The 18,218-nt window shown below is 39.6% G+C and overlaps 1 protein-coding gene across 1 annotated transcript; it reads left to right on the forward strand.

Moving 5' to 3' along the window:
- Positions 1-3,393: 3,393 nt before the first annotated feature.
- TDRD15 (tudor domain containing 15) lies at positions 3,394-9,426 on the forward strand. The gene has a single exon (XM_030491173.1). It carries the CDS (start codon positions 3,397-3,399, stop codon positions 9,424-9,426), a length of 6,030 nt encoding a protein of 2,009 aa, XP_030347033.1. The 5' UTR covers positions 3,394-3,396.
- Positions 9,427-18,218: the final 8,792 nt, after the last annotated feature.

Here is an 18,218-nt window from a genome sequence, read left to right on the forward strand (position 1 = left end):
TGTGTAGTTTCACTAATATTTCAAAACATTCACAATTCAAATGTAAACACTGAATAGGTTTTGCAAGTTTGCTGAAGTACACTATAGAGATGTTGTGAGACATTGCAACACTGCTATTTCTACTTTTACCTACTATGTACACTTACAATGGCCTATAGCGACTCTTCAGGTCTCAAATGTTATTGGAGGAGCTTACTTCTGAGATCTGGCAGTACTGTATGCATACTTTACATTTTCCAGTGTAGATATGAAGTCAGGGTGGGGAATAATTAAAAATCATACCACTCTTGAGTAAACAAAATATCAACCAAACCCCCCCCACTGTGTCACAAGAGACATATTCCTGCACTGGCTGAAGTGATGTGAACTGCAAAGAAACTCTGTAGCAAAGGCATAACCAGCAAAAAAGCTCTTCTTTCCTTCCAAAAAAGGGCAAGAAAGCTCCAGCACCCAATCGGCCCTGACAGGTTGCCTGGTTACACCTTCTGGTTTTCCTTCTTCTTCCTTCCCTTCCCCTTGCATCCATCCCATAGCAGCACAACTTCAAAGAAGAGGGATACACTGCATTCCACTATGCATAACCACCCATGGCTAAGGCACGCTGCAGGGAAGTGGTACACGTTTTTTTAAATTCACTCATGCTGCAAGAATCTGACTGCTTTAACCGTAAGATTATTATATTACAGCTGCCATCACCACTGTAATTTGAGTAGGACAAAATGTAAGTCTTGCTGCCTTTAAAAAAAGCCAGTGGTAGCACTCTGCTTTCAGGAGTGATGCCTGAATTACAGGGAAAACATAGCCATACCCCACACCCCTTTGTAATATTTAGTACTCATAAGCTCAAGACTGCTTCTTATCTAGTACCTGAGTCTTCTGAGCTGCAATTCTGAGGCATCACTCCTTCTTTATGCTGCAGAGGATGCCAAGACACCTACCCTGGGTTCTAGATTTCAGTCTGAGGTTTTAATCTTGCAAGAACATAAACGATTTGGCCTTATCTTTCCCCTCTACAAATATGGTACTACTTCAGTTCATTATGAAGTAACTCTGCCTAATTAGACTAACAATTTCTATGTGAAATCTGATCATCTAATACCAAGTAAAACCACATGGATAAATTGTCAAGAGCTTCAAAACACCTTAGAGAAGGGAAAATACCAGTATTACAAGCTTTTCACCCATCTATTACTATGGCAAATATACTAGTATTTATCTTTTGCACCCTCTTAAGATGTACTTAAGATGTACTCCTCCCAGCCCTGATAACGAGAAAGAGTAAAAGCCCTCAAATCCCATTCAGGAGATTCAGTGATCTTCTACAAAGCCTAAGAGACCACCTCATAAATAACAGGCAGCTGCAAGGTGCAAACATACAGGAAAAAAAACGAAACCCAAACAAACAAGCATTCAAAACAAACAAACCTCCCACAACGCCGGCACCACAACACGACACCGGCACCGGCACCACAACGCCCAAGGACCGGCTCCCCCCACTCGGGACACCGGCGGCAGCCCCACCCGCTTCGACCCCCCGCCCGCCCTCAGCACAAGCTGGTCGCGGCACCCCTGCCGTTGGGCCGTGCTGATTGGCCGGGCGCTGCCGCCGCGTTCCCACCAATCAGCCTTAAGCCGCATCCTCCAGACGAGCCTCCGGCGGCGCTGCGGCGCGTGTGCTGTGCTGAGCAGCGTGTGGGAGCCGGTCATAACGCCGCCATCTTGGCAGCTTCGGGTGCGTGGTGGCGCCGCGGGTGGCTCGGGTCGCTCGGCTTCGGGGTAGTGTAGAATGATCGTGCTTTAGCGATTCTGGCTCTCTTGCGTCGCTTTCGCGCTTGCGAGGGTAAGGAAGCTGCTGCTGAAGGGTGGCGGTCTTCGCTTTCGAGTCTCGCCTGGCGGCGGCGGCGCTCCCCCGCCGGTGTGCGGGCTGTGGGGATGAGCGCAGCTCCGCGCCGGGCTCCTCTCAGGCGAGCGGTGCCTTGGGTGTCAAACAGCCCCCGTCAGAGCAGCCGCTTTGTGGAGCAGCGCACACACTTTAAACTGCCACTTGCGTCTTGCATTTGTTTGCATTTCAAAGCCCTTTTATTATTATGCTGTAAGTTTGCTTGTATCTAGCAGTACATGATCGAGTATAGATTTGGATATCCGAAGCATTGCAAACAAAAAAAAGTACGTGACTGCTATTGCTTAGCAGCTGGTTGGTAGATGATTCTAGTGTGCTTCTGACTGACGTGGTTTTTGAGCTACCATGAAGAAAGAATGGTCTTACTAGGGTTTTAAGAAGGCGCATTCAGTTTTGTGAATTATGGTTTTCCTGAAATCTTAGCATTCTAGTTAAACTGAATATGAGGAACTCTTGTAGGATGTATTTGTTGGGCAGGAGAAGGATTTAGAGAAGTAGTTCAAGAATACTTAATGGTTTGGGGGGTTTTTTTTCATATTTTTTTTTTCTATCATCTTTCCTTGTAGAGAGATGCAGAGTTGTTAATAGGAGGGCTGAGGTTTCTGGAGGTGTGTTCTGAATGAGTTAAGTCTGAACTGGTATATAGGTGAGTAAAAAGCAAAAGGTGATGTTGTGAACTGTAAAAATGTGACTGTATGTCATCGTTTAAATGAGGAAGAAAATGAATTCTATCCCAGCTGAAACCAGGATGCTGTATCAGTGCAGTGCTGTTTGGCCTGTGTGGAGGAGCAAGCAAATGTTGATACACACATTCTTTTCCTTTGTTACATGTTTCTGCAACCAGGGCCTTGTTTCAGTGATGGTGGGGAGCAAAGGTGCCCAAAGCACCAGTGGTGCACCTTCAAAAGTTTGATCCTCTGTAATGATCAGGTGTTTCTTCCAGGAAGAGAAAATCCTTTCCTGAAGGCTGTTTCCTTTGATTAACGTATTATCCCCCACCCTCTCCAAATTTACTTTTCTATTTTATTACTGGAAAAGTGAAAAATAAGGGTGCTTATTTAAGCAGGCAAGCAGGCAATTGTCAGACCTCAGTTTGGTACTGCTTTTACTGGGAGGTGTTTTGGGGTGGCTGGTAGTTTGGGGTTTTTTTTTTTTGTTTTGGGGTTTTTTTTGGTTTTTCTGGTGGGTTGTTTTTTTTTTGGGTTTTTTTTGTGGTTTTTTTTTTTTTTTTTCTGGCTAGCTGTAGCCACAAGAGCAAGTCCAGAGGTGGTACTTTTCAGATATTATCACAACATGTGTTTACAAAGAATATTTTCAAGTCTATCCCAGTTGCATAAAACATGACATTGTTAAATGCTTAGTATACAGTTTAACAGGAAGTTTAATAATACGGTATTAAAGCATTTTGAAAACAAATTTCATGTAAGGAATTATTTGACAAAGAAAAAAATTGGAAAATTATCAGGCTGATCTTATTCCTTTTCTTTGCAGACAGGATGGAATCTCTGACTCCCTCACCAAACGTAGTAGATATGAATCTGAAGATAACTTGTATAGAGTGCCATCCTGAATGCTTGGTTATAGTGTTCCAAGGCCAATACAAGGCAGGATGTGAACTTGACTATTACATACTACAAAATGAAATTCAGCGTGTGTTCAAAGTAAAAGATAAGATCAGCATTGGTGGATCGTGTTTGGTGGAAGACACAGAAGGAAAATGGCATAGAGGAAAAGTTCTGGAAAAGAGAGAGAATACCTGTAAGGCTTTTCTTATAGACACTGGGCAAGTTCTAGTGGTTGAGGAAACACATCTTGCTTCTGCTTGTGATGAATTGTTTAAACTGCCTCCAAAGGTGGTTTTGGGTGTTTTTGCAAGCATACTTCCTCTTGGAGAAAAATGGGGTCCAAAAGCCATTAACTATTTTTCATCTCTTGTGGGATTGCAGGTTACAGGTCATGTGAAAGCTGTTATGCCATACCAACTGTTTATTCTAGAAGTGCCAAAGATCATTAGTGATGTCATTGAACTGCAGTTAGGAAAATTTATTGATGGGGATTCATTTTGTCTTATTGTAGAAACGTTAAGAGCATTTCCCCAAGAAATGCTTTGTAAGAGAGTGCCACAGTTGTTGCAACAGAAGTTTCCAGTCAAGGATTTGCTTACTTTCAGTAATTCTGAGAAACCAACAGATTTTTGGCCAGTTCCAGGTGATCTCTTTCCTCGTCTACCTGTTGGCAGTCAAGAAAACGTAAGAATAACTGTTGCAATTAGCCCAAATAAATTTTACTGTCAGATACAGAAATGGCAGAAAGAGCTGGAAGATTTGACAGGAGCTATGCATTTGTACTATGAAGCTGTCAGTACAGAAAATATGAAATCTTTTGGTAGTTTAGGGCTACTCTGTGCGGCCAAAAGGCAAAATGGGAAATGGTATAGAGGAGTGATAAAACAGTTTCTCTCTGACCATGTGGAAGTCTGGTTTATGGATTTTGGCAATATTGAAGCTGTGCCATCTAGTTGCATTCAGAAACTTAAAGTAGAGTTCATGGCATTACCAATGATTTCATTTCCATGTGCGCTGTCTTGTTTTGGTAGTCAGGATGAAACAGTAATAAAAACCCAGCTGAAAGAACTTACACAGGCCTTGATAGGACAAACTTCTGTGTGTGTCCGTGTTGATTTATTCAATGACATTAAATGCTTGTATTATATTACACTGCAAAATCAAACCCTTGGAATTAATGCTAAGCAGTCAGAAAAACTGAATGAAGCAGCTGCATCATGTGTCTCACTTTCGGAAACAAAAATCACAAGTATTGCTGTAAACTACAAACCATGTTATGAGAGATACAATTCAGTAAAGAATTGTACTGAAAATAAATATACAAAAAACTGTTTACCTGACAGGGATATTTCTTTGTCAAGCCACTGCAAAAGAGTAGAAATGAAAATTAGTTCTTTCCACACTGCTTTTGTGGTGTATGTCATAAATCCGTCTAACTTCTGGATTCAAACATGTGAATATCAGTATGAATTTCAAACCTTGACGAAAAATATTGCAGCCACATATAACCAATGTGGAGCTGATGAAATGGTCCTTAAAAACCCAGAGCCTGGAGTGCTGTGCTGTGCCCGGTATAGCAAAGACATGCATTATTATCGGGGTGTTGTCATTGAAGTGCTTCATGTAAACATTACTGTTTATTTTTTGGATTTTGGAAATACAGATACAGTACCCTCTTACGATGTGAAAACATTGCTTCCTGAGTTTTCCAATTTACCAGCTTTAGCTATGTGTTGTGCACTTGCTTGCACATATCCTGTGGATGATGTGTGGGTTAAAAAGGAAATTGATTTCTTCAAAGATACTGTGTTTAACAAACCACTGCTACTTCACGTAGTTGAAAAGCAACACAACAAGTATATTGTTAATGTGCATTATAGGAATGGTTTGGAGCAAGGAAATGTTGCCACATGTATGGTTCGAGCTGGATATGCTGAATACTGGGAAAGGGCACCAGATTCTGCTCGAAATTCAGCAAAAAAAAGTCAAGCGCTGAATTCTCACAAAATTAAGAAACAAAAAGTAAATGCACAGAGCACATGTAATACACGTAAAAATAAGGTATGTGGAAATGGAGAGAGATTGCATAAAGAAAAATCATTAAGTGTGCCTTCAGTGCCAAGAGAATCTGTTGTACTGTCCTGTTTTGGAAAAGATGCTATTGCTGAAAGGCGTAAATTGGTACGTGAGGAGAAATTATTTTATAAAGAGTTTGTGTTTAAACCAGGAGCGGTTTTTGAAGTGGTGTGTTCTTGCATTGTTTCCCCAGCAGATTTTTCATGCCAGTTGCAAAGCAAATTGCCAGAGCTAAATAACTTAATGGAACAAATTCAGACTTACTATAAAGAGCATACCAGTCCTTACAAAACTGGACAGGTTGCCTGTATTGTTAAATGTCCCAAAGATGGGAAGTGGTACAGAGCAACTATTGTGCAGCAAGTATCCACAAATGAAGTTGATGTGATTTTTGTAGACTATGGTTATCGAGAAAGAGTTTTACTTAAAGATCTTCAGGCTGTTCTTCCTGATTTCCTTACTCTGGAAAGTCAAGCATTTCGATGTGCACTTAAAAATGTACTCTTACAGATTGACTCGCTTAACTGGTCTGAGGAAGTGTGTACACGTTTTGAAGACTTCATTTCTGCTTCTAGAGGACCGCTGACTTGTATCATTTATGCTCTTGCTCTTGTAAGCCCCAATTGTTTATGCAATATAGTTGACTTACAGACTCCATTTATTAGTGCAGAGGAATTCTTCAGAGAACTGGATGGTGGACTCAATCAGTCTGAATATACTGGTCTGAGAAACCTTGCATCTTTAGGGTCTCTGTGCAGTTTTTGCTACTCATCTTTTAATTTAAAAGTTGGAGCTGAGGAGGAAGTTTATATAACTCACATACATAGTCCCACAAAATTCTATTGCCAGCTTAATCGAAACACTGAAACTATAGAGGCATTGATGGAGAAGGTGGGTGTCATAAGTAAAATGCCAAATAACACAAAATATGATGCCAGCAATATGCGATTATGTATAGCCAGATATTTTGAAGATGGTCTCTTTTATAGAGCTTTGGCTTTTCCTGTGCAATCGACATCCTACTTATGTGCTGACTTTGTGGATTTTGGAAATCAGAGTATGGTAGAGAGAGACCAGTTGATGCCTATTCCAGACTTTGCCACTGACCTAATATTCACACCCATGCAAGCTATTAAATGCTGTCTGTCAGATCTTAGGGAGACAAAAATTCCAGCAAGAGTTACTAGATGGTTTGAGGAAACATTCCTTGGTAAACTGCTGAAGGCTGTAATTGTATCCAGAGAATCAGATGGACAGATTCTTGTGGACTTGTATGATGGACAGCTCAAAGTGAGTCAGAAAATTAAAGAGAAAGTATTGGAAGAATTGGCACTGAAAAGTTATATGCAACAATTTCTTGGAAGTAATAGAGGAGTGATATGTCATGTGGAAGATGACAAAGAAAGTAGCAAAGTAACTGCTAAAAATCCTGAAAGAGTTACATTGAAAACTGAAGTGAAATGCCATGGATGTGGTGAGTACTCTCAGACAGATACTGGACAGAATTTTGGAGGTGAAAAGCACGCTGCATGTAGCACACAAAAATTGTGTAGTGGATCCTCAAAACCTCCAACTTTACAGGTTAGGGAAGAACCAGTTTATAGAAATACTGCCAGTGCTGTTCTGGAGCACAAAGAGGAACCTCTGGTTGGAGAGCCTGCTTTAAATTCAGAGGAAGCAGCTGTAAATGCTGTTTCCAAATCTCATAATGAAAGACCAAATTATACAGGTCAGCAGGAAGGGAGTAATGAAAATATACCTAAATTAAGCAATCTTCCTCAACGTGATATTCAGGTAAATTCTGAAGTAGCAGGTTATATTTCTCATGTGAGTAGTCCATCAAGTTTCTATGTTCAGTTTGCAGAGGATGAAAACTTAATAATACAACTAGCAAAAGAGTCAAGTGAAACTATGGAGAACATAGGTCATGAAAATGGTTTAGATGAGCCCGTGGTAGGGGACCTTATTGTTGCAGAGCATGACACTGGTTGTTTTTACTATAGAGCAGTAATTAAAGCTCTGAAATTGAGAAACTCTGTTGAGATAGAGTTCATCAACTATGGTAATGCAGCAGTTGTAAGTCCTTCAAAAATCTGCGGGATTCAGAGAAAGTTCTTAACTTTGCCAAGGCTCAGTGTTCATTGTTTCCTTAGCAGAGTAAAAAGTGTTCCTAGTGAAAGCTGGAGTAATAAAAGTACTTCATATTTTGTAAGCAAAACAAATAACAAGCCAGTCACTTGCAAGTTCTTACAGCAACATGGAGAGCAGTGGGAAATAGATGTAATTTGTGATGGAAAATCTGTGTCTAATGACCTGCAGAAAAAAGGCAGGGCAAGGTGGCAAAAGCCACTGGTGCATAATCAGGAAAATAGGCCAAACCAAATTCTGGTTACAAATGGTAATCCTCAAGATAGGAAGTCTAGGAATGGTTTAGTTGATCAAAGTAAAACGAAGGCTGTTAGGATGAAAAACACTTTGAAAACACCCTTAAATGTCCTTCCTCAATGTCTAAATTCTGGACAGGTAGAAGGAGCAGAAGTAGTTAATATTTTAGAAAGTGGAGAATTTCATGTACAGTTACTTAGAAATGTGGAAGTACTGCATGAGTTAAATGTAGTGCTTGTCAAAGAAGCACAGAGAAGTGATTTGCTTAGAGTCGATGACATTGAAGAAGGATTGGAGTGCATGACAAAATCCGAAATTAACTTGGAGTGGTATCGGTCAAGAGTGATAAAGAAATTTGTCCAGGAGAAGTTAATGCTAGTTTTTTTCATGGATTATGGCAAGTATGAGATGGTGTCCTTAAATAATGCAAAGATGTTCAGTGATGAGATTAGAAGTATTCCTAAACAAGCTGTGTTTTGTAAATGGGTTTGGTTTAAGAAAATGAAGAAAAATCAGTTTGTCCATGTGGTAAATGCACTCCTGGATCATGAAATTAGGATCTTGTTTTTGAGATACTTGGAATGCTCTCGTATCTGGGAAGTAGACATTTTAATAGGGGAAATTCTGCTTCAGGAGTATTTGGACTCGCTATTAAGTCATTGTCAGACTATTGTTGGACCAGAAAAATCCAGTAATACAGATTGCAAGGAGTGTGATACATCATTCAAAATAAATTCAATCACATGGTTGCTGCGGAGTGGCAGAAGGTATCCTGGGTTTGTAACTGCAGTTACTGATCCTTCGAACTTCTGTGTCCAGTTTGAAAACTTATTTGGTTGCATGCAAAACTTGTCTTTGCTGCTCTCTGACCTTCCTGACAACTTGCCAGCTTTGCCACAAGAACTTGTGGCTCCTGGTGCTAGCTGCTTGATCAAGTTTGGATTGGAAGCACAATGGAACAGGGCAGAAATTAGTGAAGTAACAAGTCAGTCTGTTGTTCTTAGATTTATCGATTATGGCTTTCTGAAGAGCATCCCTTACTCTGATATCCATAAACTTAAAGTCATAACAAAAAGTCTGTCTTATTTACCACACTTGGCACACTCTTGCTCTTTACATGATACAGTTCCTGCCAAGGGGGAATACTGGAGCGATGAAGCTAAACTTCTGTTTCAGAAGCTTCTTAGTAATGCTGGTCTGGTATTTCATTTTAAACACTATGGCTCTGAAATGAAGTTAGAGGTGGATGTTCTGCACGAAGAGAACAATCTAGCTCATGCCTTAATTGCTGCTGGCCATGCAGCCTGCTCTAGAAGTAGGTGCTGTCTTATTCCGGTTGACAAAATTAAATCAGAAAAAACAGATTTACAGGCTAAGTGTCCAAATCCTCGTTACTGTGCTTCCCTTTGTGGTTCAGATTATAATTATAACGAAACCTCTATTTTGCTGACAGAAATAAAGCAACAGAGTGAAGCAAAAAAAAAGGTATCCAAACCATAAGGTTATCTGTGATAAAGTTGCAAATAAGGAAGTCTGGTAAAGTGGGTGCTGGAATATCGTTAGCAAAGGATCTGAGTTCATATACAACACTGAAAGAAAAGCTGCAAAAGATGGATGATGCTGTGAAGAAGTTGGGTTTTTTTCAGCACTGTGATAAGAAAAGTGACAAAAAAATGACAATACAGAATAAATCTGCTACCAGAAGCACGGGTTGAGACCTGTGATTCTATGCTCCACAGTCTAGAAACACGGTGTGTGAAGACAGTATCAAAAGGTTTGACTAATAAGTAGACTGCAGTTAGGAAAGTACTACTTCATTTAAAAAAAAAAAAAAAAAAAGGATACTCCTCCTGGTACCCCCCCCCCCCCCCCTTCTCTCTCTCTCTCTCCAAAATCTCTTGATATATTTATTTATTTAGACAATCGTGGTTTTGGCAAACATTTCTGTCAGAGTGCTTTACAATTTGTGTGCATGTATATGCATAACTTTATTTGTCATAACATCTGGTTTACAGTGGTGGTGTTGCCTCCTTGTTTTGGATGCTCAGAAAACAAAGATGTCAAACATATTCTTCTCTTTGTTCCTAATTGTGAAGTTTCCCTGTGAGTATCTTTTCTCTTGTTAGGAGAACATTTGCTAAACAATAAGCCAAAACCTTGGATCCCCATTTATGGGAGAGATGCTCATTAGGTGGTTTTCAGTTAGCTGTGGGTGTAAAGATGCCTTTGACCTGTCTCAGGGTTCTCTTCCTATCTGAGTTCCATCACAATTGGGGTCGTTTTCTTTGAGTGTCCTGTGTTCTCTCCTCCATCCTCCCCACCCATCTGTCACAACGAAGACAAGAAGTTTTCACCATGGCTTAGTAATTGTATCTTGAAGGGAAACATTCAGAGTCTTGTTTGTTTTTTTTGTTTAATTTTTGTAGTAGGTGGAAATTTCAGAACTGAGAAGTGATGGTATGCTGCATAGGTTTCAGCGTTTTTCAGTAACCATTCTGAAATGACAAGAATTTGTTAGATGTTTCTCTGATTTTATTTTTTTTTTTTTAATTGTTATTATTCTTAACTTTACATTTGCCCCCTGCCTCCTTCCTCAGTTGTTGGGACAAAGATAAGCATGAAGAGGCCTGAAGTGTAAGGGGTTTTCTTTATATGGCCTGTAATTGTTTGAATTTAAATAAAAAAAAAAAAATACAACCCTAATGATAGACAGTATATCTAATGCATCTCTATTTGAAAATAAGATCTAAGAACACCCAGCCCTGCATATCATGATGTATTTAATTCTAATGAAAACCTGAAAGCTTTATTTGGAGAACAGATTCCTTTTTTATTTTCAAAGGAGAGAGACATGTCCAGGAAATTTGAACAAGTAAGAGATAAGACAGTGACAGCTGATCTTTACGAAGTTAGTTCTGCATACAAGTGAAAGATGCCCATTAGTAAATCAGAAAATGTGTAAGATAAAATTCTTAAGTAAATATTAGCTAAAGAAGTCATGTTAATTTATTGATTAAATGGAGGGGTGTTTTGTAACCATTTGTGATTAACAGTTGTCTTTATATTGCAACATTTTAATACATTGTTGCAGAATTTTAAGTTTTTCCTGGTTAAAATTACAAGCTTACCTGGCATGTTGGGTACTTCCCTGGGCTACCTTCATTGTAGTGTCAAGGAATACTTACTTTTCATGCAGAGGCACTGACACCTAGGGGTTCATTGATTCTATCTTCTGGCTATCATTCAGTTGGAACAGCAGGTGCTTGGTTGTCTTGTCTTTTTAAAGATCTGGGTACCCTAAATGCAAGTTGTATATTAATATTACATCAACAGGACTGGCAAATTTTAAGTTAGGTTTGTGTTTTGTTTTCGTGGGGTTTTTTTGGTGGTTCTTTTTGCTATTGTAAAGTATATTGTGCTTTAAATTGTGTGTAGTTCTAGAACACTGCTTGCCTGATGTTACAAAATGGAGACTAGAAATGGTGATGATTAAGAAAAAATAGCTTTGTGTGTGCTATTTTTGTGCTTTGCAAGTTGCAAATGTTAGATTTATTTGCAAGAATGCGTGTGTTATTTTCAACTTGTAATGAGTCTAGCTTGTGATAATAAAGTATTTCCTTTGCTGAAGGTCTGATACCCAAAGTGCTTAAGGTAAAAAATAGATAATTGAAGGCATTTTCAGGATTATGCTGCACCTGTAAATATGTAGAATGTCTTTTGTTGCCACCGTTGACATGGATTTTCAGAAGTGCATTGCAAGGTTATGTTACGGTTTTTAGATTACGTTGCTGGGATGTCTGGCTATGGATTTTTTTTTTCCCAGTCGTCTTTCTCTGGTGTGTACTTCCCCTGCCCCTAACCTCAGCTATAACAGCATTTTTTCTTGTAAGAGGCTATACTTTTAATCTAGTTGGAAAAAAAAAAGTAATTTATTTAGCATTTGGAAGTTTAGGTGTGCTATCCTATTTGTTACTGTGCAAGTATAATTCTGAGCAAAACCACTACTATGATTTGGTAAAACTTTAATAGAAACTACTGCTTATCATTTGGTTGTATTTACTATATGTATTTCTGTATTGTTTGTACTGTGTCATTGATTATTTTTACTTTTTTAATCCATGAAAGTGATTGAGGACTGGTTGCATTTGTTTGGAATTAAGAATGTTCCTGTGTATATGGATGTGTTCAGTATTCTGCCATTTTGTCATAAATAATAAAATGCTTATTGTCCATGTGTAACTTGCCATGCCTAAGTTACTCTGAATATTTTGAAGCTTTCTGTGACCTTTCTGGTTGGTGAACACCTTGGAAAAAATCTCAAGCTACATCAGTGTGTTCTTTGTGGGATAGTGCCAAGGAACAATCCTGGCCCTCTAGGTAGCAGCCGTGGTGTGGATTATATCTATCCTGTGCTGCATCAAGGTTTGCTTTTGAATGCAGTATGAATGGCACCAGCTTTCTGCCCATACAGCTTTCTAGATGAGATGCATACCGTGGTTAGTCTTTGTCTGCTTTGTGCTGGTCAGATGCACTGTCTGTGAAGGCAGCCAGGCCTTCACATGCCAGATAGGCACGCTGCTATAATACCATTACTTAAAAACATTTTTAGAGTTGTATGCAGTTACTTTTAGAAACATTTTCCATTATTTACTTTTCAAGATATGCATTGCTGAAGATTTAAACCATGGTAAAAATATTACTTAGATGTTTTTCTAATGTTCTGGCATTTTACAATGTTCCGTAAAGCTCACTTGATACTGGCAGGGTGGTACAATGGGGACACACGGGATAGGGGGTGTGTGTATGTAATTTTTATTTTATTTTCCCAAGGGAGCTTTATGATACTTTAACTGTACAATAAGATGCCTGAGTTTTAGTAGCTTACCACATGCAGTGTTACTCGCTAGAGGAAGAGTACCTCTTCCTGATTTTGCTGGTCCTTTCTGGCTGATTTAGGACTAACCCTATACTATCTCCAGAAGGAAATGCGTTCAAACCTTGGCCAGCAGAAATAGTGGGCCTGAGAGGAGGAGATTTGAGATCGTTAAGAATTCATATAGAAAGAGAGGCAGAGAAGGAAATGGCTTCACTGGAGGTATGGGATGAGTGGCTCAGGAATTCTGAAATGGCTGACTAGTTATTGAATGTTCTTATATGCCAGGAATCATAGATGTTCGGGCTTTCAGACAGAAGTTTAGGTTTCAGTACTAACCTAGTGTGTAAAGACATATAAAGTTTGTAGTAAAAATAGGACATTAAATATGAGTGTTGAGCATGAAGAAGAGCTCATGGAAACTAACAAAAAATAATCTATTCCGTAAACGCAAACTTAAGAATGCAAAAGATCCTCTGATGCTTTTAATTACCCTTAATGTCTGCAGAAGATTGTATAAGTATGCTTGGGTATGCTTGGGTGTGCTTTGTTAGCTGCAGGCCAAAGTCTGGAAGACTTCACTTCTAGAGTGGGAATGGTGCTTGAACAAGGTATAAGCACCTCATTCTTCTCTCCTCCCCTCAAACTGCCTTTGCTGCCCTTGTGCCTTCATGTCTTTTCTCATACTCTTCTCATGTAAACAACCCATCCTAAATTACTTTTTGGTCATTGGTCCTACATCCCTGCCTAGATTTTGGTAGTTCTGACAGCAGTAAGCAGCCTGGACCCTATATAGTATCACTGTATAGTCATCTAGATGTCAGCAGTCCTGTACCCCACAAGGCTGCCTTCTTGTTACTGGTTCATGCTGCTTACATTTCATTTACTTTATATGTTTCTTAGAGAAAATTATCTGACTTGGTCTTTACTTTTATACCTAACTAATTAAGCACAAGCAATTTCTTATGTGCAGTTTCCAATACCGGAGCAAGAGAATAATCTTATTTGTGCTCACATGGTATCTTCACCCCTGAATAGTTTTCACCAGCCTCCCAGTTCCCATCAAAGGCCTTGGCTAATTAAGACACCTAGTGCTCTGGCAGGACCCTTTGCTCATACCTCATGAGCCGGGTGATGTTCTTAGTCCTTATGGAGAAGAGGCTGAGGGAGGAGCAGATTGGTCCTCTGGATTAATACCTGGTTATTCAGCTGATGTTACTGACAGGAATTTTGGTTTTATGGCAGTGGGATCCTCTTTGATAATTGAAGACTGCTGGGCAAAGATGGGATCCACCTGACAAAGTGAGGAAAGGGCTTTTATGCCAACAAGCCAGCTGATGTTGTGTGGAAAACTTTAAACCAGAAGAAATGAGGGTAGGGAATGCAACTCAAGCTTGACCAGCCTGAGGGGAGAATGGAGGACATAATTTACCTAGACTTCTGCAAGGCTTTCAGTGTTCTACCATAATATTCTTGCATCTGTGGTAGGATGTTACTCTTTGGATGGGTCAAGAACCAGGTGGGTGAAAAGCTGTTTGGATAGTTGGGTTCAGAGCATAGCAGTTAATGGGATATGCTCTATCTGGAGGTCGTTAAGAAGTGGAGTAGTATCCTGTGTCCTGTCTTATCCAACATCTTTATCAATGGCCAGGAGGAGGCAATGGAGTACTTGCTCGTCAAGTTTGAACACTGTACCAAGTAGGGAGGGCCAGCTGATACACCTTGAGGATCCCAGGCTGCAGTCCAGGGGGAGAAGCTGGAGGAATGGGCCAGCAGAAGTGCAATGAAATGTAGCAAGAACAACCAACCATAAACTGAAATGAGAGCTTTAGACTGGAAAGCAAAACCTTTTTAGAATGAAGACAGTCAAGCCTTGCTGGAGGTTGTCCAGAGAGATTGTGTAGTCTCCATCCTTGGTAGTTTTCAACACACAACTGGATAAAGTTCTGACAAACCTGGTCTGACTTCATAGCTGACCCTCTTCAGAGCAAGAGGTTGACTAGGTGAAACTCGAGGTCCCTTGCACTTGAATTATCCTGTTACTGCTACAGCTACTCTTCATACCTTAGTATCTTTCAAACCCTTTCTTTTGGAATGAAGCACATGAAAGTCCCTGAATCTTATTTTAGCTGTCTCCATTACCTGTTTAAGTGTAAATGGCAAATGAATGAGGACTACATAGGTATTCTGCTTGGCTTTCTCCAGCCATGGCTAGAAACTTCCATTGAGGAGAGCCTTTGCAAAACCAGCTTGTGTTTATAGAAAGAGACTGTTAGGACAGAGGTGCCCCCATAGGTTGAGGTACACAGAAAGCCTGTCGGCCTGCCAGGTGGTTTATAAATGATAGATTTATAATAGATAATTGAGGTTTATAATGGATAATTGAGGGAAAAGAAGTTTAACTCCCTCCTTTTGTCTTTTCCATCCTCTGCCCTTCCCTTCCTCTCCCACATGTTTAAAGTGTCTCTGTAATTCCGTTGCTGTAGATTCACCAGTGTATTTGTCTCACCAGCTGTCTGTGAGGTGTGCTCATACGCTGGCTAATTGTGTAAACCTGAAGGGATGAACTATTCTTGAGAATATATATGCTCACCTACTCATTGTCCCAGATTTACATTCTTTCTGTAAGAAATGTTTCAATTAGAGGCATGCAAATATCTCTCTTACATAGGTAACTTGTGAATTTTTAAGACAGCTGCTTATATGACTTGCAGAAATGCTTACCAATAAATTTGGTGTGGGTCAGTGATCTTTAGTGTTTTGGTCCCCAGTGTGATCCATCAATGTCTTATTTGATCTTACACTCCATGCCATAGGTATTAAAAGTCCGTGTCAGTTATGTTTTATAATTTATATGTTGATATAAAATAGGAGCTTCAAGGGAGACATTGCAGAGTGTATGTGCTATAGAAATATGTAGAGGTATGAGAAGAGGGGAGGAAAGACTTCTTGGAAAGTCAAGGAGTTGTTTGTAAGTGGGGGACAATGCAATCTGCCAGGGCAAAAGCATCAGGATACCCTTTGAATACTCCTGGGAGAGCAGGGATTCCCAAAAATAACAGCTCTGCTGTTGTAGAAAGCTTTACTGGCTGACTTGAGACTGGGAAAGCTGCCCCAGTTAGATCTGGGAATGGTTTATAGCCCTCAGCATGCGTGGGGCAGCAGCAAATACTTGATGTGAAAGCAGTTGTTGGTATTAGCTTAACTCCTCTTTGTATTCGCCTAGGTGGTGTTTGTATGGTGGCAGAGCCTCTGGAAGCCACCTTGCTCTGAGCTCGTATCGGTTTACTGCTTGTTTCTGGTGAATCCTGTGAGCTGCACTGACACCCGGTGGCAAGCTGACACGGCTCCTGCAGGCGTCTGTGGGATGGTTACCCCTCTTAAGTTTCCTTTAAGTCATGATCTCTCTGCTTTTCTTCTGAGAAAGGATGAAACGTTAGAATAAGCAGAGTAGGAGAAAAAGGTTGGGGATGCCGTTTTAGGGGAGGCCTGATGTAAGAAAATGTTTGGTGGCAAATTCCTGATTTCTGTAGATACATAGTCTATTTTCAGGCTGTTATTCGAAAGCACTTAAAAATGCACATTCCTATTAGTGCCCAGTAAATTTCTATTTATTAATTAAATTTCGTAGACATATTTGAAAATATCTTTTTTATTTCTTTTGTGAATCAATTTTCTCATAATAATAAACATTTTGAAAACAAAATAATGAAAATATTTATTCAGCTCTGAACTGACTTTAAGGACAGCTAACCTGATTTCTCAAATTTAATAAGAAAGTTTCTAGAACTTCCATGTCCAGATCTGAATAGTGAAGGAATTGAACTTGTGATTGCAATGTAATTTTTAGTGAGCAGCAAGCATCAGGAATCTTACTAAAAGATCCTGAAATATAACTAGACCTAGATCTGTGAAATTATCTTGCTGAAAATAATAAAAAAATTGGAATGAAAGTGGGGTTTAAATGGATTTAATATTATTATTCCTTTTTTTTTTTTTTTTTTTTTTTTTTTTTTTTACTTTGAAAGAATACCAAGGTGTTGAGAAACCACTGTTTGACAGACTTTGATTCTGGTTAATTCTTTAGTGTTTAATCACCCTGATTTCATAGGAGTTTGAACTTAACACAAAATACATGATCAAGCTCTTTAACTATGTTCATTTTCTTTTAAGCCGTGGAGCCATTGATCTCCTCTAATCTGACATTCCATATAATGCGGAATTTCACTTACTTTTGCATTAAGCCAGTATTCCCCCTTTTGCCTCCAAGGGTTCAAAGCTTCATCTCTCGTTTCCCACCTTCAAGCTATAAGCTTGCTGCTCACCCCCATGAAGCTGTTTTACTGTACAAAAAGTATTAAAAAGCTGTGATATGTCTCTCTTTAGCCACAGGAGTTCAGTCTAGGAGCTAGACAATTTCTTGGGCAGGGGAAAACCTATGCTCCATTTTCTCCTCAAAGGAATTCTTACTCATTTTTATATGAAACAACCCTGGGAACAGACACTTGGACTTTCATAATCCAGTCATGTTCCCTGTATTTTACACCGTTTATTTTCCTTAATTAATCTTGGATCCTTTTCTGCAAAGCAGGACACCTTCAGCAAGAGAGATCAAATAACTAATAGTTCTGGGATTAAAGCGCACATCTGAAAGAAATTAAAAATAAGAAAAAACGAACCAACAACTTTGGTCTGAAATAGAGAATTAGCTTTGCATTTTCTTCGCTTGGATTAAATGCACCAGACTACTTCATAATAGAGTGTGTTCTCCTTTTATATTTTAAAGGATAAAGTGCATTATTGTATGAGACAAATTTGACTTCTGATTTTATTAGGAGCTACAGGGCTGTGAATGCATGGATGGAGGAACCTACCTGCAGCATAAGCTGGCTAAAGAAGGGTGGCATCTCGGGTGTCTATACTCAGTGTTTCTGGTTGGCTGGTTTAGGCGTTTCTCCTATGGGTCTCATGAGACATTTAGAGCATATCCTGAAACATCTGCCCTGTGGTGTGGGCTGGGGAGTCTGCTCTGATAGCCAGACTGAAAAGTTGACTGAAACCTGGTATGCCTTATTTTGTGCTTAATGAGACATAATGCCTTAAAAAAATTTACAGCTCTAGATCTAGCATCTAGCTGGGTTTTGGATTTCCTGTCGCATGCACAGAAACCTTTGGGGAATGCCAGGGCTTCCTGTAGGCTGTCTGGGGAAAAGTCTTGATGTCTCAATGTGGTATTTAAAACAGTCTACATACTGGGTGTGGAAAACCATGAGGGTGAGAATCTATTCTAAATCTCACACCTTCTAGAACTAGGCACTTTATGTGGAGTCTAAGTAGGGACTTCTGTCTGTGTAGTCTTTCCTGAGCTACATGTCTGTAGATAGCTCATTCAACACAGTGAGCAGTCATTCATAAAACA

The sequence above is a fragment of the Strigops habroptila genome, chromosome 6 (assembly GCF_004027225.2).
Source record: "Strigops habroptila isolate Jane chromosome 6, bStrHab1.2.pri, whole genome shotgun sequence".
Taxonomy (NCBI): Eukaryota; Metazoa; Chordata; class Aves; order Psittaciformes; family Psittacidae; genus Strigops; species Strigops habroptila.